Source organism: Scyliorhinus torazame, chromosome 16 (assembly GCF_047496885.1).
Source record: "Scyliorhinus torazame isolate Kashiwa2021f chromosome 16, sScyTor2.1, whole genome shotgun sequence".
Classification (NCBI taxonomy): domain Eukaryota; kingdom Metazoa; phylum Chordata; class Chondrichthyes; order Carcharhiniformes; family Scyliorhinidae; genus Scyliorhinus; species Scyliorhinus torazame.
The window spans coordinates 59,562,715-59,584,960 of record NC_092722.1 but is presented as its reverse complement, the minus strand read 5'-3'; the positions used below and the strand labels follow the sequence as shown (position 1 = coordinate 59,584,960).

The following is a 22,246-nucleotide window of genomic DNA, read 5'->3' as shown; positions in this document are numbered from 1 at the left end:
TAACTGCTTCAAAGCAGACCTGAACACGGAGGACAGTCTGATCCCATCCATGTTATTTTCATGCACAGCTTTACTCACTGAATATTCTATCATGTTTGATTAAAGCATTGTTCTGCGGTCATGCAGAAAGCACCTCGAATATTGGTACTTTTAGTAACTGAGGAAGCCAGTGCAACAAAGATTCATTAAACTATATGCAATACTCTGCCTACGGTAGTAACGCTCTTCCTTTCGAGTTTCTGTTGGGGCAACCAACAACTCCGGGCCCTGCTTGGGCCGGCTTTTATGTGTAGTCTTTAAGCACTTCCAGCTGTGTGGCTTCCACCGCCTACCTGGGAAGCTCGTAATCCACGAGTCCCAAGGGGAGATCAGCAATGGTTTCCGTGTGGTCCTTTTGGGGGTTATGACAATACTGAATCACTCCTTCCTTGGCCCATGAAAGCAATAAATAACGTTGTGTGGATCAGACCAGCTGTGGAGTGCAAGGAGTTTGGGGCTGACAGAGTGATTAGGAGTAGAAAAGCCGAATTCCCTGCTGAGGCCCTCATTGAGGCTTTTGTGAGAAAATGTGGAAATATTCCTAGTGATTGGGAGGAGAAACCAGCAGGAATGGGAGGCAATTAATGCGGCCCTTGTCATGACAATAGCTGATTGTGTGTGGATGTGAGTTTTCTTTTAAAATGTATCTTACCACACACACTTTATTTTACCCTTTGGAGAATAGTTGGGGCGTGGGGGGTGGAGGGGAGTTAGGGTTCCCAGGAGGAAGGATTCCCAGGCTGATTATCAGCCCATTGAACCGCCTTACGAATGCCCCATCCGTAGCCAACAAGTCCCGGCGTTGGACTCGAACCCGGAGCATTTGGTCCAGAGGTACCGACGGTACCCACTGGCCCGCAATGCCAACTTGGACATGAGTATAATTACTAAGTGTTACGGGATGAAATACTGTAAAGCACATTCTGTACTACACCTAACCTGTGGCCTGGAACGTCAGCTAGCACATGTTGAAAAGTCACCTGGGCGGCCCGGTAGCACAGTGGTTAGTACTGTTGCTTCACCAGCTCCAGGGTCCCAGGTTCGATTCCTGGCTTGGGTCACTGTCTGTGTGGAGTCTGCACATTTTCCCTGCGTCTGCATGGGTTTCTTCCGGGTGCTCCGATTTCCTCCCACAAGCCCCGAAAGACGTGCTTGTTAGGCAATTTGGACATTCTGAATTCTCCCTCCGTGTACCCGAACAGGCGCCGGAATGTGGCGACGCGGAGCTTTTCACAGTAACTTCATTGCAGTGTTAATGTAAGCCTACTTGTGACAATAAAGATTATTATTATATGGCAGATTCAATGATATTGTTCTTGAAGTTGAATCTCTGACTTGTGTGTGCTGTTCTACCAGCCTGAGACGTGACAGTTTCCTCACCTGCTGTGCTGATTAAGGTGGTCATATTTTAACCAGGAGACAGCCACGCACATATCTGCGTTACCTTTTATAGTGAGAATTGGAATCCTATACCAGAGTTTTCATTACCCCCTCCATCTCCACCAAACCTCCTCCCTAATACCCCGGACCAGGTGTTGAGATTCGTGCCTGTTTTCTGCATTCCCTGGAATACAAAGCAACTTGCTTTGGAGCTTCCTGAGGAGCAGGAGAATGAAGACGGGAATGATGATACAGAGGAGAAACTTTGCCCAGCCGTACTGCCGTTCCTAGAGCGGTGAGGCTACAAATTATTGAGAGATTTTCCTGAACCACCCAACAGAGCAATGAAATTCTCTCCTTCCATCTGACCCACTGCTCTCAAAATGTACAACTTCATGAGAGTTTCTTTTACATTATGAAGATCAAAAGCTGTATCAAAACCATTCCAACTGACTCTAGTCTGTGACAAACGGTTACTGTATATGACTGGTGCCTGCTCCTTATCACTCTTGTGTGAACCCTTGGTGCCTGTTTAGCTACCTCGGGCTGGATCCCCTTTTCCAGAGACTAAGTACTTCTACCAGCAGGGACTCGCTACTGGTCTCCACTGGCATTAGCAGTGGCGCCCAGGTGCAATTCTCTCATCTCTTCCATGCTAGAGTTGGTGGTGGAGTTGGTGGTAGAGTTGGGGGTAGAGTTGGTAGTAGTGTTGGTGGTGGAGTTGGTAGTGGAGTTGGTGTTGAGCTAGTGGTGGAGTTGGTGGAATAGCAGGCTTGCTGTCAGCTTAAGAAACAAGAGACGGTCTCTTGCCAATGGAACAAATGCCATTTGCAGGCATCCCCACCAAGGTTGACTGCTTCTTCCCCGAACACGCCCACCAGGATGGTCTGAGGACTGTCTGCTTCTTCCTCGAACAGTGGATGGTCAATCCCTCTATATCTCCATTCCCCACCAGGATGGTCTGAGGGCTCACTGCTTCTTCCTTAACAGGCCTGAACAATCCCCATCCACCACCACTCTCCTCCATCTGGCTGAACTTGTCTTCTCACTCAACAATTTCTCCTTTAACATGTCTCATTTCCTCCAAACCAAAGGTGTGGCTATGGATACCCGCATGGGTCCCAGTTTTGCTTGTCTCTTAATGGGGTATGTGGAACATTCCTTGTTCCAGTCCTACTCTGGCTCCATCATACAACTCTCTTATCGGTACATCGATGACTGTTTCGGTGCCGTTTCATGGTCCCAACTGGACCTGGAAAAATATATAAATTTTGCTTCCAATTTCTACCCCACTACCGCCTTCACATGGTCCATCGCTGACACTTCCCTTCCCTTCCTTGACCTTTCAATCTCAATTTCTGGGAATAGACTGTCCACTAATATCCATCACAAACCCACTGATTCCCACAGCTACCTCGACTACAGCTTTTCACACCCACATCGTGTGAGGACTCCATCCCATTCTCCCAGTTCCTTCGCCTCTGTCACATCTATTCCGATGATGCCACTTTCCAAAACGGTGCTGCTGACATGTCTTCATTGTTCTTTAATTGGGGTTTCTCACCCACGGTGGTTGACAGGGCTCTTAACCGTGTCCAACCTATCTCCGTGTCTCTGCCTTCACCCCTCTCCTCCCTCCCACAACCAGAATAGGGATCCCCTCATCCTCACTTTTCACCCCACCAACCTCCGCATTCAAAGAATTATCCTCCGCCAGTTCCGCCAACTCCAGCATGAATCCACCACCAAACACATCTTCCAATCACCGCCCCCCCTTCCCCTGTCAGCAATTCACAGGGACTGTTCCCTCCAGGATACCCTGGTCCACTGCACCATTACCCCAACACCTCGCCCTCTTCCCACGGCACCTTCCCTTGCAATCGCAGAAGGTGTAACACCTGATCCTTTACCTCCTCGCTGCTCATCAATGCAGGCCCTAAACACTGTTTTCAAATGAGGCAGCGCTTCACATGCACCTCCTTTTATCTGGTCAATTGCATTTGCTGCTCCCAATGTGGTTTACTCTACATTAGAGAGACCAAATGCAGAGGTGACTGCTTTGCAGAACACCTTCGGTCCGTCAGCGAGCAGGACCCAGACCTTTCTGTCGCTTGCCATTTCAATTCACCGTTCTGCTCTCACGTCCACATGTCCGTCCTTGACCTGCTGTAATGTTCCAGAGAAGCCCAGCGCAAACTAGAGGAATAGCATCTCATCTTCCAATTAGGCACGTTACAGCCTTCCCGACTATTGAGTTCAACGACTGTGAACTCTCTCCTCCACCTTCACCCCATTTTTATTTCTATCAATTTATTTTAATTTCGTCCATAGATCTGTTTTTCCCTCACCATTGTTCCCCCTTCCCCTACTCACTTGGGCTATCTGTTCCCTGTTCCTAGTTGCCCTTTGCACACTGCTCACCTTTGTTCTGCCAGTCACACATTTTAATCTCTTTATATGCCATCATCAGCACGTTTCTTCGCCTTAATCACCGCCATTTACGTTCCTTTCCTCTTTCTGTCCTCGACATCTTTGTCAATCTCTACCCATTGCTGGGCCCTATCCAGCCCCGCTGCTCCACCCACCCACTATAGTATAAATCTGACCCTATTTCCAGTTCTCCCCAGCTTTGACAAAGAGTCATCCAGACTCAAAACGTTAGCTCTCTTCTCTCTCCACAGATGCTGCCAGACCTGCTGAGACTTTCCAGTATTTTCTGTTTTTGTTTCAGATCCGCAGTAATTTGGTTTTATATTATTGCCATTTGCAGTGGCCTGGACAATATAAACGAAAGCTTGAATGATAAAGCACCTTTACTGTAGTGATATCTCCTGAGCCGCTTCAGGTGTGATTCATTAAAGATTAATGTGGCCACTCTCAGTACTCAATATGAACGTGGGGACACAGGACTTGGGAACACAGGAGTAGATCATTCGGCCTTTTGAGTCTGCTCTGCCATTTGATTAGAAGGAGGCCAGAGGACAGGGGAGGTCTTTGAAGGGCCACTCTGCATTCTCTCTCTGCTTTGTAAGCTACATAAAATGTTGCATCCCAGATCAAAAGTGCCCACAGCCTGAGTCCCAGCACTGGAACAATATTAAACAAATGTTGACCCCAAAACACACGTGGAAATATTGTTTGTTTTCACAACTCCTCAAAGGATTGGGCCTAATATTCCTGAATCCACCCCAGGGAGTTAGTCAATCTGTCATCACCGGTTTTCCTTTGTCTTCAAAGATGGCTGTTCCTTGTGCTTGTTGAGTCATCTTCTGCATGTTCTAACATGCCTGTGGAGTTTGATTGCAACGCCGTATGTCTTTCCACAGTGAGGGCAAGGATCTGATTGTGTTGAGCCTGCTTAGTCTCTAGACTTCCTTTTGTCCCTAGCTGCCTGAAATTTTTACTGTTCGAAGAAAGCAACACCACTATTTGAGATCGCTACCCAAGGTAGTTTTTTTTTCCTGTGCATCTTTCTCCCATTCTGTGGTGGACAGGTCCCACTTCCTGAGGTTCGGCTTCGAGGAGTCCTTGAACCTTAACCTTGACTACCTTGCGTGTGGTGTCCAGGTTTATGTTGTGAATACATAACCGCCTTAGGGGAGTTATCAAGTACAGCGGTGGGGCTGGATAAGACCCAGCAATGGGTAGAGATAGCTACCACACTCCATCTGAGCTGGGCTCTGATTACAAGGCTTCAATTCCACATTCCTGCTCTTTGATGTACCTCAGTGTTGGGCACTTTGTCCTCCGATTTGATGTCCATGATGTTTTGAATGCATCTCGTGCGGAACCTGCCCAACTACTTAAAATGTCAGGGGCAGGTAGTCCAGGTCTCACAGGCATATGGGAGGGTAGGTATTACCACAGTTTTGTACACAGCAGGCTTTGTTGTAAGTTTGATACCAGTTTTCCTCCACGGTCTCTTGTGCATACAGGTCTATGGCTGAGTTTGCTCGAGCATTTCTCTTTGCTACCTTGTTGTTAATGCAGATATTTCTGGAGATTGTGCTTCTGAGATAGGTGAAGTTATCTACTGCTTTTAGCGCTGTCATTTTGATAGCTTTAGGAGCTGGGGTACTTAGAGTTTGCTGGCGTTGGTGGAGTATCTTTCTCATCCTGAAGCTGAAAGTCAGGTGCTTTTGAAAAACAGTTCATGACCCACCTGAAGGCTATACCCAGGGCGTAACACAAGGACACAACCATCAGCAAACAATTACCAGACTATCTTCTTTGAAGTTGAGGATTTCAGTTGTCTCAGGTTGAAGAGATCGCCATTTGCTCTGAATTGATACATAGTCCATCAACATTTCCATCAAATGCCCCAGAAAGCATGGCAGCAAAGAATGTACTGCCCATCTGTACGTCAGCAGATAAGCATTACCTGTTCGAGCCTGCAGCAGCACTCCACTATTAAGATGGACAAAGATTTCAAGAATCAACTTTATAATAAACAACAGTTCTGGAGACGCACCCTTTTTGTTCTATAGAATCCCTACAGTGCAGAAGGAGGCCATTCGACCCATCGTGTCTGCACCCGACTCTCCAAAAGAGCATCCTACCTAGGCCCACTCCCCTGTCTCATTCTTGCAACCCCACCTAACCTGCACATCTTTGGACACTAAGGGCAATTTATCATGGCCAGTCCACCTAACCTGTACATCTTTGGACTCTGGGAGGAAACCGGAGCACTCGGAGGAAACCCACGCAGACCCAGGGAGAAAGTGCAAACTCCACACAGACAGTCACACGAGGTCAGAATCGAACCTTGGTCCCTGGCACAGTGAGACAGCAGTGCTAACCACTGTGTCACTGTACTGGACTAATATATTGAGCAATAAATTTAAATTTGTAATTACTAAAAATATACTGTTTTGTGCCGAATACTATTGACACACATACAAACCTAAGAATTAGGAGCAGGAGGAGGCTATCCCACCACTCGAGCCTGCTCCAGCATTCAATAAGAACATTGCTGATCTGATTGTGGCCTCAACATCATTATCCTGCCCATGCCTGATACACTTTGACTCCCTTGTTCATCAAGAATTTCTCTACCTCTGCCTTAAAAATATTCAATGATCTAGCCTGCACCACCCTCTGGAGAAAATACTTCCATAGCCTCTGAGAGAAAATATTTCTCCTTCTTTAAATCTTCAATGGGAGTCTCTTTATTTTTAAATGGTGCCTCCTGGTTCTAGTCTCTCCCACAGGGAGAAACATCATCTCAGAGCAAAAACCCGGTCAAGTCCCCTCAGAATCTTGTATTTTTCAATTAAATATTTAATATTCAACTAACTTTGTGTTTTTAGATGACAGGCAGTGGGCATTTGGGTTAAACTCATGTTGGAAAATGCAGAGTAACGACAATGACCGTTGAGAAGGACTGAGCCTCACAATAGATGCTCATCAGTCTCATCTGGTGGGACAGCATACCAATGGATTATGGACACTGTCCCACAATTATCCATCCATTATTTGTTTCCCTGAGGGCGGAAGATCCTGGGAACCTACTTATGATTTTCTGACAACTTCTGCTGGTAGGAAATTGGACTTCTGTTGTGTAAAGTGCTGTTTGGAGTTAAGCAGGTGAGAACAACGCTCAAAGCCACCCAACCCCACCCCTGCCCACCAAACCAGGGAGGTCTTTGTAAATTCTTAGGAGATAGCTGGGTATGGGAATACTATATGAAGGTCAGCTGAGCTTTAAGGCAGCAAAATGGCATTGCATTATAGTGAATGTAGAAATTGTTATATATTATATTTCATATGTGTGGCAGTAATAATACTAAAAATCCTGGTTTAAAATACATACAAGCAGTTTGTCTGCTAAAGCTGTAATTTGGGCAGCACGGTAGCATTGTGGTTAGCACAATTGCTTCACAGCTCCAGGGTCCCAGGTTCGATTCCAGGCTTGGGTCACTGTCTGTGCGGAGTCTGCACGTTCTCCCCGTGTGTGCGTGGGTTTCCTCCGGGTGCTCCGGTTTCTTCCCACAGTCCAAAGATGTGTAGGTTAGATGGATTGGCTATGCTAAATTGCCCTTAGTGTCCAAAATTGCCCTTAGTGTTGGGTGGGGTTACTGGGTTATGGGGATAGGGTGGAGGTGTGGGCTTGGGTAGGGTGCTCTTTTCAAGAGCCGGTGCAGACTCGATGGGCCAAATGGCCTCCTTCTGCACTGTAAATTCTATAAGGTGTCATAAAAGGTGAGCTGATCATTCATTCCAACCATTTACTTGTTACAGATAAAGGGCTAAAGAAATAGTGTTGTGATTGCTGGCGATTCCCGTGAGTGTAGATAATTTATGAGGGATTATATTAAGTCCTAGCTAAGGAGGTTGTGGAGCTTAGTGGGGTACAGATGATGTAATTATTGGGAGGAGCCAGGGTTGTCTGTAGTTGTTCAGTTTGTTGTTGGATTTTAAGTTGAACAGCAATTTTGCCAAATGCTGCTAGGTTGAGCAGAAGTTTACTGGATCTGCTCTTGAAATTAATTCTCTCCCAAGGTCTGCACAGCGAAGCAAGTAACTGTTTTGTTAATTTTATTTATAAGTGGCATTTGAACTGTATTGGGGTTGTTTAATTGGAGTTAGTAGCAGGTATAGCTAGTAAACTCAAGTTTTTCCTTGTGTTTAAGAACTGTTTAACCGATAATTACAAAGCTATGTTCTTTGATGTTAATGTGGTTAATTTTGTGTTTAAATTAAAGTTTATTTTAACATAAAAGATACCTATTGGTCAGGGTCATCACTCCTGTGGTAAAGTATCCTTTCCTCACAGTTTCATAAATAGAAAAATTGTTTGGGGTTCTCCTAACAGAAGTTGGGGTTCGGTCCGGTATCCGAACAGTATATAAGAACAAAAAACAACATAATGGAGAGATTTCTTTTACTTCAGGGTGACCCAGGCAGTCCTTTGAATTGTTTTGGTAGTGACGGCAGATGGTATGTTAATGGCGTGGGAAGCTTCACGGGATCCGTTCCATGCAACACAGCGAGGAAGCCCTCGGTCTACACTCGAATGTCTGCCTACAATAGCTGGATCAATGATGTAAGTCGATTTTTAAGCAGCAAGTAGAAAGATGTCTTTTTGCAATGTCAGCTAAGCTCAGCCTTGGCGGGTTATTGGATAATAATGCCATAGCCTGCTTGGAAGCTTGATATGATTTGCAGGAGGGTAGAGTCCAGGTCGATGTTCAGCCATGATCTTAGTCAATGGTACAGCATGCTCAAAGGGATGAATGGTCTACTCCTGCTTCCAGTTCTTATGTTATGCATAAAGAAGTCAAAGTCCCTCTTGTTTAAATGCATGCAGCGCTAAAAAATTGTTGCAGAGGCGTGTCTGAATATTTTTGAGTTTGCCCTTCTACTGAGAGCTTTTATTGTCAGAAGTGAATGCTCAGCCAAGTGTCGGATTGGTAGCAGTATGATGCAGACCTCAGAATTCACAGAATCACAGAATTGTTATGGTGCAGAAGGAGGCCGTTCAGCCCATTGTGTCTGCACCGGCTCTCCAAATGAGCATTACGACTTAGTGACATTCCCCTGCCCTTTCCCCCGTATCCCTGTTTCCAAGTTCAAGAATCTCATTATTCTTTACATGACAAAGTTCTAACAGTTCATTAGTTTTGGTTTAACATCTGCATTCAACCAATTATTTAGATTTACCAGCAACTCCTTTTCATGCTCAAGGCACTTTTTACAGAGAGACTTTCTTTCATAGAGACTTCTGATGCTTACAGTTAATCCTGTTTTAACTGAAGATTGACCTTTGTTACATTTGCTTTTACAAGTTTATCATTTAGACTGTTAAAGTCCTGAGTAAAGTGATCCCACTTTTCGTGATTGATTCTCAATTAGTTGCGTATTCATGTTTCTTCCTGGTTGGAACAATGTCACTTTAAGAGTCCGATCACATGATGTATTGATGATGCCATCGCTCTTTGTGTGAGCAAACGGGCAATCTACCTGAACAACCTGTAGAGTAAACACACCTTGCCAATAAAGCTCTTGTTTGTTTGTACCTTTGTGATCTGCAAGCCTATCCTTTAAACAATTGTTCTCGACAATTCTCATTTTCCATTAGCAAACGGCTCTTTCATGTATGAAAGTTGGTATTCACATTAATCAGGTTTTCCTCCAACTGGTTGTCATTGGCAATAAGTGTCTCATTCTCCTCTTGCTCACTTCTCTCTCTGAAGGTCATGTTTTCACATGTCCAATTCCCTTTCCTTTACTTTTTCCTTTCATTCTCTTGCCTTCTCATCCCCTTGAAGTCCTTTTTCTATTTCCTTTTCTTCCCTTTCTCTTTGTTTTCCCTCCAATTCAATTTTTTTCATTTACAATTGAATCTTCGCCAATTCAAGTGACTCGATCCTTGGCATACATGGTCTGTCCGGAATCCCTTCCAATTTAAAATTCTGCCCTATAATAGCAACCGCGTTTCCTTTCCTTGCCCCTTATGGGTAATTCTAATTGCAACTTATCCGCCAATTCTGTTAAGTGAGCCTTGTTTACTCTCTGAAGCCCGTCAGGATTACATACTCTATCTTTGGAAAAGCTTCCAAATTCCAAAGCCATTCTGGATTCCAACCTGTATAATTCCAATTACCTCACAGCAACTCTAATTCCAATGTCCAGTACCTCAGTACTTCCGCGTTTACATTTTTTTAAGGATTCGCAGATACCACCAATGTTCAAGGATTCCCAATCCCACATGGATCAGACCTCATAATGATAAATCCTGGACGAGCCCCCATTTTGTTATGATCCCAGCTGATTTTAGGACAGGACAAGTCAGATGCCGGTGTGGAACCTGGCTTGATAGATCCTAACTTTTATTTTTTGTTTTTATATGTGGAAGACAGCGACTGAACAGAGACATAGGAGGAGTCATCTGATGAACTTCTAACAACAGAATGAAACATTTGTTAAACAAGAAAAGATGAGCCATAATACATTACCTCTTCACCCCAACTATGCTTTTATGTATATATATACAAATTTGTATATAAAGAATATCTTGGGCTGGATTCTCCGCTGGTGGGATCCCGGGGGTTTCCCGATGGCATGGGGCTGTCCCACAATGGGAAACCCCATTGACTGGCCAGCATAATGGAGCATCCCGCCGGAGGGGTGAACCTGAAATATGGCGCGGCAGGGCGGAGAATCCAGCCCCCTATGTTCTAATGTTCTCAGTAAGTACACAGTGCATGTAAAGCAATAGGTGAAATGTGGTCAAACACACCACACTCTGAGGCCAAGTGGCAGATTTCACCCAAAACAACTTCTGCAGATTTCTCAATTCCCCCCAGACACTTGTCACATTGTGATCCAACTGGCCTCACTGGAACTCTGTATTTCATCTGAGGGCTTCTAGTCTCTGCTTTTGTAGAATATGCCTTGGAACCTTCTCCCAAATTTTCTCCTGGATGTCTTCACCAGGGATCCACTTCCAGTGTTTCAACCTCTCCTCTGGTATTCCTCTCCCCTGGATTTCCACATGCATTCAAGCTCTGCCTTTCACATACTCTCTCAGATGTTCAGCTGGGCCACCAGAACACCACTGCTTCGTATGCCCACAGTAAGGAGTCACCAACCTTTGGATCTCTGGCTTCTCGCAAGCCCATGTTGCCCAGATCTGCGCACATTACAGCTGTCTTTTAACTTAGAAACTCTCTGCTCCTCACACTGAGCTCCAGTGAGCAGGGCCTATTTTCCAGATTTTCATTCTTTGTTCCTTTGAATAGAAGCTCTTCTTGTAACTTGCTTCTGTCCCTCTCCCTGGTTTCTGCCACTTTCTTTAGTATTTGGAACTTGCTTTCTGTCCTGTGCATTGTCCGGCTTGCTCTGGCAGTTTTGGAACATAGGAACATAGGAATTAGGAGCAGAAATAGGCAACTCAGCCCTTCAAGTTTGCTCTGCCATTCAATCAGATCATGGCCGATTTCTTCATGGTCTCAAATCCACCTACATACCTGCTCCCCATATCCCTAAAACCCACTTTTAAAATCAGAAATCTATCTATTCCTTCTTGAAACCATTTAATGACTCAGACTCCACTGCACTCTGGGGCAGTGAGTTCCACAGATTCATCACCCTCTGCGAGAAGTAGTTCTTCCTCATCTCAGTTTTAAGTCTACAGCCTGCCAATCTATATCTATGACCTCTTGTTCTAGATTTCCCCACAAGGGGGAACATTTGGTCTACGTTTACTTCATCAAACCTTCTTAATATTTTCTATACCTTGATTAGATCCCTTCTCAATTCTTCTAAACTTCAGCGACTATAAACCCGAACTGTTTAATCTCTCATACGTCAACCCTTTCATCCCTGGAATCAATCTGGTGAACCCCCTCTGAACTGCTTCCAATGCCACCACATCCTTCCTCAAATAAGGAGACCAAAACTGGAGCCAATACTCCAGATGTGGTCTCACCAGCACCCTATACAATTGCAACAATATTTCTCTACTTTTATACTCCAGTCCTTTTGCGATAAATGCCAAAATTCTATTTGCCTTTTTTATTTCATGCTGTACCTGAATACTGACTTTCTGCGATTCATGAACCAAGCCACCCAGATCCCTCTGCACAGACGCAGTTAAAATCTGCTTTTCATTTCGATAATAATTTGCCTTTCTAATCTTTTGGCCAAAATGGATAACCTCATACTTATCTACATTAATCACCATCTTCCAAATTTTGATCCAATCTCCTAGCTTATCTACATCCATCTGTAAACTCTTTATCTTCTCTTCACTGCCTGCTTTCCCATCTATTTTAGTATCATCTGCAAATTTTGCTATGTTGCAAGCTGTCCCTGCTTGCAGATCATTTATATAGATTATAAACAGTTGGGGTTTGAGGACTGACCCCTGCGGCACCCCGCTAGTCGCAGTTCACCAGCCAGATAAGGAGCCATTTATCCTGACCCTCTGCTTGCTGTCAGTCAGCCAATCCTGAATCCAATCTACCTCTCTACCTACAATACCCTGCAATCTCACCTACTGGATCAGTCTTTTATGTGGCACCTTGTCAAACACCTTCCGGAAATCTAGATGTATCATTATCCACCTTGCTGGTTACGTCCTCAAAGAACACAAGCAAGTTTGTCAAGCATTTTTGTTTCTTTTTTTCCCTTAAATTTAGAGTACCCAATTCATTTTTTCCAATTAAGGGGCAATTTAGCATGTTCAATCCACCTACCTTGGCAAGTTTGTCAATCATGACTACTCTTCATAAAACCATGCTGACAATGGTGGATTGAGTTTTGTCTTTCCAAATGTTCAGTCATCTCCTCCTTAATGATTGATGCCAGCAACTTCCCCACTGCAGAGGTCAAGCTAACCGGCCTATAGTTTCCTACTTTTTGTCTCTCTCCCTTTTTGAATAGGGGAGTTATATTCGCGTGTTTCCAATTCACTGGGGCTTTTCCAGAATCCAGCGAATGTTGAAATATCATAACCAATGCATCCACTATCTGCTATCACCTCCTTTAATATCCTCGGATGCAGGCCATCAGGTCCTGGAGACTTAGCTGCCTTTAATCCCATTAGTTTATTCAGTACCTTCTTCCCAGTGATGGTTATTGAAGAAGGTTCCTCTGCATTAACTGCAGTTTTTGGAAAATATTTATTATCCTCTACCCTGAAGACAGAGGCAAATTGTTTGTTCAGTGCCTCCGCCATCTCTGTGTTCCCCATTATTACCTCACTAGTATCGTCCTCTAAGGGACCAACATTTACTTTAGCTAGTCTCTTCCTCTTTATATACCTATAGAAGCTTTTGGTATCAGTGTTTATCTTTTTGGCTAGTTTCCTTTCGTAGTTCATCTTAGCTCTTTGATTTTATCTTTAGTAGCCTTTTGCGGAACCTTAAGGTTCTCCCAATCCTCCAGCTTACTACTAGCTTTTGCAGTATGGTATGCCCCAGTTTTTGTCTTTATGTCATCTTTGACTTCCTTGTTTAGCCATGGAATGTTTTTCTCCCTTTTACAATTCCTCTTCCTCTCAGCGATATACTTTAATTGAGAGGTGTTTAATATCTCCCTGAACATCCGCCATTGTTCCTCAACTGTCCCGACCCTCAATTATTTGTGCCCAGTCTACTTGAGCCAACTCTTTTCTCGGGCCTGTATAATTTCCTCTGCCCAATGCTAAAACTCTAGTATGGCATTCTGTCTCCTCTCGCTCAATCTGAATTTGTAATTCTTTTTTTTTTTTAAATAATATTTTATTGAAAATTTTTGGTCAACCAACACAGTACATTGTGCATCCTTTACACAACATTGTAACAATACAGATAATAATGACCTTTTTAAATTTAAACAAAAACAACAACAAATAAATAAATATTAAATAACAAAAAATAAAAACTAGCCCTAATTGGCAACTGCCTTGTCTCAGGCCACACTCCCCCCCCCCATCCCCCCCCCATCCCCCCCCCCCCCCCCCCCCAAGTCCTGGGCCGCTGCTGCTGCCTTCTTTGTTCTCCCCTATCTATCTTTCCGCAAGATATTCGACGAACGGTTGCCACCGCCTAGTAAACCCTTGAGCCGACCCCCTTAGGACGAACTTAATCCGCTCTAACTTTATGAACCCCGCCATATCATTTATCCAGGTCTCCACCCCCGGGGGCTTGGCTTCTTTCCACATTAGCAATATTCTGCGCCGGGCTACTAGGGACGCAAAGGCCAAAACATCGGCCTCTTTCGCCTCCTGCACTCCCGGCTCTTGTGCAACCCCAAATATAGCCAACCCCCATCTTGGTTCGACCCGGACTCCTACTACTTTCGAAAGCACCTTTGTCACCCCCATCCAAAACCCCTGTAGTGCCGGGCATGACCAAAATATATGGGTATGATTCGCTGGGCTTCTCGAGCACCTCGCACACCTATCCTCCACCCCAAAAAATTTACTGAGCCGTGTTCCAGTCATATGTGCCCTGTGTAATACCTTGAACTGAATCAGGCTTAGCCTGGCGCACGAGGACGACGAGTTTACCCTGTTTAGGGCATCTGCCCACATCCCCTCCTCAATCTCCTCCCCTAGCTCTTCTTCCCATTTCCCTTTTAGTTCGTCCATCATAGTCTCCCCTTCGTCTCTCATTTCCCTATATATATCCGACACCTTACCGTCCCCCACCCATTTCTTTGAGATGACTCTGTCCTGCACCTCTTGTGTCGGGAGCTGCGGGAATTCCCTCACCTGTTGCCTCGCAAAAGCCCTCAATTGCATGTACCTGAATGCATTCCCTTGGGGCAACCCATATTTCTCGGTCAGCGCTCCCAGACTCGCAAACTTCCCATCCACAAATAGATCTTTCAATTGCGTTATACCTGCTCTTTGCCACATTCCATATCCCCCATCCATTCCCCCCGGGGCAAACCTATGGTTGTTTCTTATCGGGGACCCCCCCAGTGCTCCGGTCTTTCCCCTATGTCGTCTCCACTGTCCCCAAATCTTCAGTGTAGCTACCACCACCGGACTCGTGGTATAGTTCCTTGGTGAGAACGGCAATGGGGCTGTCACCATAGCCTGCAGGCTGGTCCCCCTACAGGACGCCCTCTCTAATCTCTTCCACGCCGCTCCTTCCTCCTCTCCCATCCACTTACTCACCATTGAAATATTAGCGGCCCAATAATACTCACTTAGGCTCGGTAGTGCCAGCCCCCCCCTATCCCTACTACGCTGTAAGAATCCCTTCCTCACTCTCGGAGTCTTCCCGGCCCAAACAAAACCCATGATACTCTTTTCTATCCTTTTGAAAAAAGCCTTCGTGATCACCACCGGGAGACACTGAAACACAAAGAGGAATCTCGGGAGGACCACCATCTTAACCGCCTGCACCCTCCCTGCCATTGACAATGCTACCATATCCCATCTCTTGAAATCTTCCTCCATCTGTTCCACCAACCGCGTCAAATTTAGCCTGTGCAATGTGCCCCAATTCTTAGCTATCTGGATCCCCAGGTAACGAAAGTCTCTTGTTACCTTCCTCAACGGTAGGTCTTCTATTTCTCTACTCTGCTCCCCTGGATGCACCACAAACAGCTCACTCTTCCCCATGTTCAATTTATACCCTGAAAAATCCCCAAACTCCCCAAGTATCCGCATTATTTCTGGCATCCCCTCCGCTGGATCCGCCACATATAGTAGCAGATCATCCGCATATAAAGATACCCGGTTGAATTTGTAATTCTAGCACGCTGTGATCACTTCTTCCAACCGGATCCTTAACAGCAGGACTATTTATTAACCCTTCATTGTTACATAATGCTAAACCTAAAATAGCCTGCTCCCTGGTTGGCTCGATAAGACATAGGAGCAGAATTAGGCCATTTGGCCCATCGAGTCTGCTCCGCCATTCGATCATGGCTGATATGTTTCTCATCCCTATTCTCCTGCCTTCTCCCTATAACCCCTGATCCCCTTATTAATCAAGAACCTATCTATCTCTGTCTTAAAGACATTTGGTGATTTGACCTCCACAGCCTTCTGCGGCAATGAGCGCCACACCTTCATCACCCTCTGGCTGAAGACATTCCTCCTCACCTCTGTTTTAAAGTATCATCCCTGTAGTCTGAGGCTGTGCCCTCGGGTTCTAGTTTCTTCTACGTGTGGAAACATCCTCTCCACGTTCACTCTATCCAGGCCTCTCAGTATTCTATAAGTTTCAATGCGATCCCCCTCTCATCCTTCTAAACTCCATTGAGTACAGACACAGAGTCCTCAACCGCTCCTCATATGACAATTCCTTTATTCCAGGGATCATTCTTGTGAACCTCCTCTGGACCCTCTCCAAGGTCCAAAACTGCTCACATTATTCCAAATGGAGTCTTACCAGAGCCTTTTGCAGCCTCAACAGTACCTCCTTGCTTTTGTATTCTAGCCCTCTCGACATGAATGCTAACATTGCATTTGCCTACCTAACTGCCAACTGAACTTGCATGCCAACATGCATGTTAAAATCACCCATGATTACCGTTGTTCCCTTCTCACAAGCCCTCATTATTTCTTGGTTTATACTATGCCCCACTTTGGAAGTATTGCTCGGGGGCCTGCAAATTACTCCTACCAAGGAATTATTTCCCTTGTTTTTATTTCCACCCACTTCGATTCAACATTTTGGCCCTTTGTGCCAATATCATTTCTTAATACAGCCTTGATGTCATCTTTAACCAATAAAGCAACTCCACCTCCTGTTCCATCCTGTCTATCCTTCCGGAATACTGAGTACCTTTGGACATTCAACCCCCAATCTGGTCCTCATGCAACCATGTTTCAGTAATCCCCACCAAATCATACCCATTTGTCTTTATTTGTACCGTCAGCTCATTGACCTTGTTCCAAATACTGCGTGCATTTAGGTACAAGGTTTTTAAATATGTCCTACTGATTTGTCTTTCCCTTGCAGGATTTTCTTGTGCACTATGCTTTTCACACATTCTGACCTCCTTTAGTAATCTTCGATAACACTCTGCTTCATCCCCAACTTTCACTCTTACAGTCACCTTACATTTTGATTTTTTAACGTTTCCTTTCCCCTCGTTAGCCCTGCCTGTTCATCGTATTAACCTCTACCTTCTCCTCACGTGCTGACCTGCTGCATTCGTTCCCATTAACCATTATACTTCTTGCAGTTTTACCATTAGCTGCAGTTCCTAAAGTTAGGTTCTTGCCTATTCCTTTACTCTCTGCCCTGTTATTTGTTTTTGGAACTGTTCCCATGAGGCTTTCTCTTTAACCCCCACTTGCTAGTTTAAAGCATTTGCACTAGTATAAAATCCTTTCTGCTAGAACACTGGTCCCAAATTGGTTCAGATCCATCTCGTCCCAATACTGATGCCAGTGCCCCATGAAATGGAACCCCTCTTTCCCGCACCACTCCTTTAGCCACGTGTTTACTCCCCTAATTTTCTCATCCCCATGCCAACTTGCACGTGGCTCAGGTAAGAGATTATAACCCTTGCGGACCTGTTCTTTAATTTTGTTCCTAGTTCCTGATAATCCCCTAGCAGGTCATCTTTCCTACTATTGGGTATGGTGTTTGTCCCAACCACAAAACTGAATCGTCCCTCTCCCTCTCCAATATCCTTTCAAGCTGGTTAGACATGTCCCTCACCCTGGCAGGCAACATACCATGTGGTACTCTTGATCCTGCTTACAAAGGATGTTATCAATCCCCCTAACTATAAAATCCCCCTCAACTACCACTTGTCTTTTTCCTCCTCCCACTTGAATGGCTTCCTGTACCACGGTGCAACAGTCGGCTAGCTCATCCTCCCTACAGCCCTTTTCCTCGTCCACACAGGGAGTAAGTACCTTGTACCTGTTGGACAAGATCAAGAGCTGAGGCTCTTCTATTTCTGAATTCAAGATTCCTCTCCCTGTCTCACTTGCAGTCACATCCTGCTGTCCCTGATAACTGGCCGAATTTGAAGTACTTTATCCACGGGGTGTGACTGCCTCCTGAAACAAAGCGTCCAGGTAATTCTTCCCCTCCTGGATGTGCCGAAAGTCAATTTGCGCATACCTGTGTTTGGTATCTGACATTGATCTTGATGCATATGCTCCTGGAAGCCAATTTTCTTCCATATCTTCTTGTAGTGCGACCTGTCCCAAACCATCCTTTGATGCGCCAAGAAACATCAGGACTGGCGCTGTTGTCAATGAAATGTGCAATGCTTGCCATTCTTGTTTATGTCTAGTAGACCATTGGAATATTGCATCTTTCCTGATGGTTTCTCTGAGTTTCTCTGAGGTGTGCAGTTTTAGCTGCTAGATTGGGAATGAATTTTCCAACAAAATTTATCATCCCGAACATTCTTAATATACCTTTATTATCATTGGGATGTGGCATCTGTAAGATTGCCTTTATTTGATCTTTATCAGGCTGAACACCCTGTGCAGAGAGCGTATTTCCTAGGAAGATGATACTATTCAAACCAATTTGATATTTAGTCTTGTTCAACTTTAAGTCATTCTTTTTAATGCTCTTCAGGACCCTGAGAAGTCTTTTGTTATGTTCTTCCCGTGTTGATCCCCAGCTGATTAAACTCTGACTCCTGGAATCCTTTCAACTATGGGCTCCATGGCACGATGGGAAATTTCTGAAACAGAAATAATGCCAAATGGCATCCTTAAGAAACAATATCTTCCAAAGGTGTGTTGAACGTAGTTTTGTGCTTTCTTTGCCAAATTTAAGCTGGCAGAAGACTTGTGGCACGCCTAATTTTCTGAAATGTGCTCCGGCCATCTCACATGTTATTTCCTCCCTTTTGGGTATTGGATAATGTTCTCTTTTAATATTAAGGTTCAGATCTTTAGGGTCCATACAGATTCGTAGGTCACCATTTCTCTTCTTGACACACATCATAGAGTTTACCCAATCTGTAGATTCTTCTATGCGTTTAACTACACCTAAAGTTGTTATCCTTTCAAACTCAGCCTTCAATTTGTCTCTCAATGGAGCTGGCACACGTCTCGGTGCGTATATTACAGGCTTTGCGTTCTCCTTTAAGTGGATTTTATACGTGTAAGGTAAAGTGCCAAAACCTTGAAATATCTCAGGAAATTCCTCCAATATAGAATCTACTGATGTTGTCTGGTTGATGTGCTGTCTGCACTGTAAACCCGCTTAACGAGCTGAAGTTCCTCACACGTTTCTACTCTTAGAAGAGAATTGCATTCCGCCTCTACAATGGAAAATTTTACAGTGTGAACTCTGTTTTTCACATTAACATTGAGCTCACATGCTCCTCGCGTCGTAATTTCATTTCCGTTGTAGTCTCTCAGTAGTACTGCTTTGTATGCTACTTTCGGTTTAATTCTCAGCTGTTTTAAATCTGACAAACTGATGAGCTTGGTCCTCGCTCCTGTGTCAAGTTTGACGATCATTATTGTGTCATTAATCATTAATGGAACTGTCCATTTGTCTAGTGGAGTGTTTGCATTTAATTCACTATTGCTGCAAATTAGTCATGAAAGCATTGTCATTTTGCATGACTTAACCATCCTTATCTTCAATCGAAATGATGTTAACAAAGAACGTGTCTTCGAGGCACACTTCATCAACTGTGTTTTTGTTTGTTCCGCTTTTCTCCTGGAAAAGCATTGCATCGCAAAATGATTTTTGTTGTTACAGTTGTAGCATATCTTTCCAAACGCTGGATATTGTTGTGACAAACGTCGTCTGGTACATCATGGGCATGAAATGGAGGATCGTGTTGGCAGCTCAAAATGGCCACTGGCGCTGGGTCCACGTTTTTTATTCGAGTGTGCCACTACTCTAATGACACAGAGTCACATGGTGGGTTTACACTGCCACCTGCTGGTCGGAGGTCATATACATTATTATATACAAGATTGCATATGCATATCATCACAATTCTTAGAGAAAAACTTCCTTCTCATTTCAGGGTCAAATGGGAGACTCTTTATTTTGAAACTATGCTTATAGTGCTACATTCTCCCATAAAGGGAAACATCCTCTCAGTATCTATCCAGTCAACCCCCCTCAGAATTTTATATGTTTCTATAAAATCATCTCTCATTCTTCTAAACTCAAGTGAGTACAGGCTCAAACCTTTTCAATGTTTCTTCATAAGGCAACCAAAAAGGTGCCTGGATAACAGAGCAAATCGAATAAATTGAATGGGTTTTTCTGTCTTTTCATTTTTCTGGTCCCCCTGTAGAGGTCTGGGGTTTCCTTCAAAGTTATGTCCAAGGCACCCTCAATCTAAATGCCAGCCAATTAGGTTGCTTAAAAGATTGTGGAACTTTGAGCATAACTACAATATGCCATCATCTCCTTGGTCTTTTGTCTCTGCCCATCAAACCGAACCTCCGAATGAACCTCCGCCGACAGAACAAGCACACTGAACTGACTGTCAAACACGGGTATCCTCCAATGGTGCTTGCTCAAGGGTTTCTCAAAATTCTGGTCAGATTTTCAAAGGCACCAGGGAATAAAATCATTTTCGAATCCTTCAATTGCATTTTTCTTGCTGCGTTCAAATGTTTCTTCAGTCCTTCCTGAGACCAGCTCTTTATTTTCTGTTTCTTTGACTGGAGATTTTATGGCATCAATCACAATTAACATTTTAGAAGCTTCCCTGATCACAGGTTTAGGTGAACAAAAGTTTCCTAGATTTGGTTCCATAGAGTACCTACAGGGCAGAAGGTGGCCATTCGGGACATTGGGTCTGCACTGACCCTCCGAAAGAGGGCTCTTTCCAGGTCCACTCCCCTGTCCACCCAGCCTGTCCCCGTAACCTAACTTGCACATCCCTGGACTCGAAGCGGTAATTTAGTATGGCCAAACTACCTAACCTGCACATCTGTGCACTGTGGGAGGAAACCGGAGCATCCGGAGGAAACCCTCGCAGACATGGGGAAAACATGCAAACGCCACACAGATAGTCACCCAAGGCTGGAATTGAACCCCGATCCCTGGTGCTGTGAAGCAGGAGTGCTAACCATTGCGCCACTGTGCTGCTCTTTTTAGGGCTGTAACTTGATACCAATAATGGTGGTGTGAAACTGGGTAAACATGGAGTTCGTCCCTACAGCGCAAACTCCAGGCCCACATTTGAGAGTGGCACTTTTAAAATCAGTTACCCCATTTGCAAAGGTCTAAGCTTATAAACGATCAGAATCTTGATAAGCAAACGCAGTGAAAAGTTATCGGGGGTTAGGCGGAAATGTGGGATTGAGGTTACTACCAGAACAGCCATGATCTTATTGAATGGGGGAGCAGACTCGAGTGGCCTCCTGCTCCTATGTTTGCCAATTGATCTGACGTTGTTGTACTCTCTAATAATTAAATTCCTTTACTCCAGACCATGAATAGCAACTAACGCAAGAAAACAGCAGCCTTCGAGTGATCACGTACCTTAGATAAAGAACTAAATCAGACTGCAGATTTGGTGGTGATTTGCTCAGCGGACTCCTGCTCCACAATATTGAGAAGATTGTAAAGAAACGTTTTCCACAGTTTAAACATGATTCTTCTGGTTCAAATGAACTACATCTCATATTATGTTTGATTGTTTGTAATTTATTCTTAAAGCAGTGCTTGTATAGTTTTTAAGTGCCAGGATTTATTTAACAATAACCTCACGTTAATGCATTTTATTCAGTCAGGATATTTTGGGAACGGCACATGCATAGACGTCCACACCTCGGATGAAAGGAAGAATACACAATTCCAGTTATCTTCCCGTTGTATCCACTGCCTCTTTCTTTAGAAGGAGATGTTGGTGCTACAAGTGGCGTCACCACGTTGCCACTGTCTGTGACTGCCCAGCTGGCAACAGAGAGGCAGTGAGATTGAGCTGGTACTCGCTCTTTGAGGAGGTGGGCACCATCACAGTAGGTGGTTTTAATCTGTGCCCCCCATTGTCACGGACAGATAGTCCTGTAGATTGATCATAAATAAACACATTTGATTTGTTCTTTGTTGTAGTCCTCACATATTTTTTTGGGATGAGTCAGGGGTTTGCCCTGATTATGAAGGACCATCAGTGAAGGGTATTGGTTTCCTGCTTACCTTTAGCTCTTTCCTTCGAAAAGAACAATGGGTTGGATTGGGTGACCGAATGTTAAGATTTGGAAGGGATTCAATGGGGTATTGATAATGAGAAGATTTTTGCGGGGGGGGGGGGGGGGGGGGGGGGGCGAGCATAGGTGGAGTCCAAAATTTCCAATCATAAGGATACGATCGTCACTAATTAACTCCATAAGGAATCCAAGCGGAACTGCATTACTCAGAAAAAGGACACCAGAAGATGCTGGTGAGATGGAATAAATGAGGAGAAGCGTTGAGAGAAC

At 44.5% G+C, this 22,246-nt stretch overlaps 1 protein-coding gene across 1 annotated transcript in view; it reads left to right on the top strand.

The window, feature by feature from the left end:
- LOC140392842 (proproteinase E-like) overlaps positions 1-21,450 on the top strand; it is a 155,142-nt gene extending 133,692 nt beyond the window's left edge. The window contains exons 8-9 of the mRNA XM_072478555.1: positions 8,312-8,464; positions 21,256-21,450. Coding sequence (XP_072334656.1) covers positions 8,312-8,464; positions 21,256-21,273 — 171 coding nt within the window. The 3' untranslated portion in view covers positions 21,274-21,450. The remainder of the gene's footprint in view (positions 1-8,311; positions 8,465-21,255) is intronic.
- Positions 21,451-22,246: the final 796 nt, after the last annotated feature.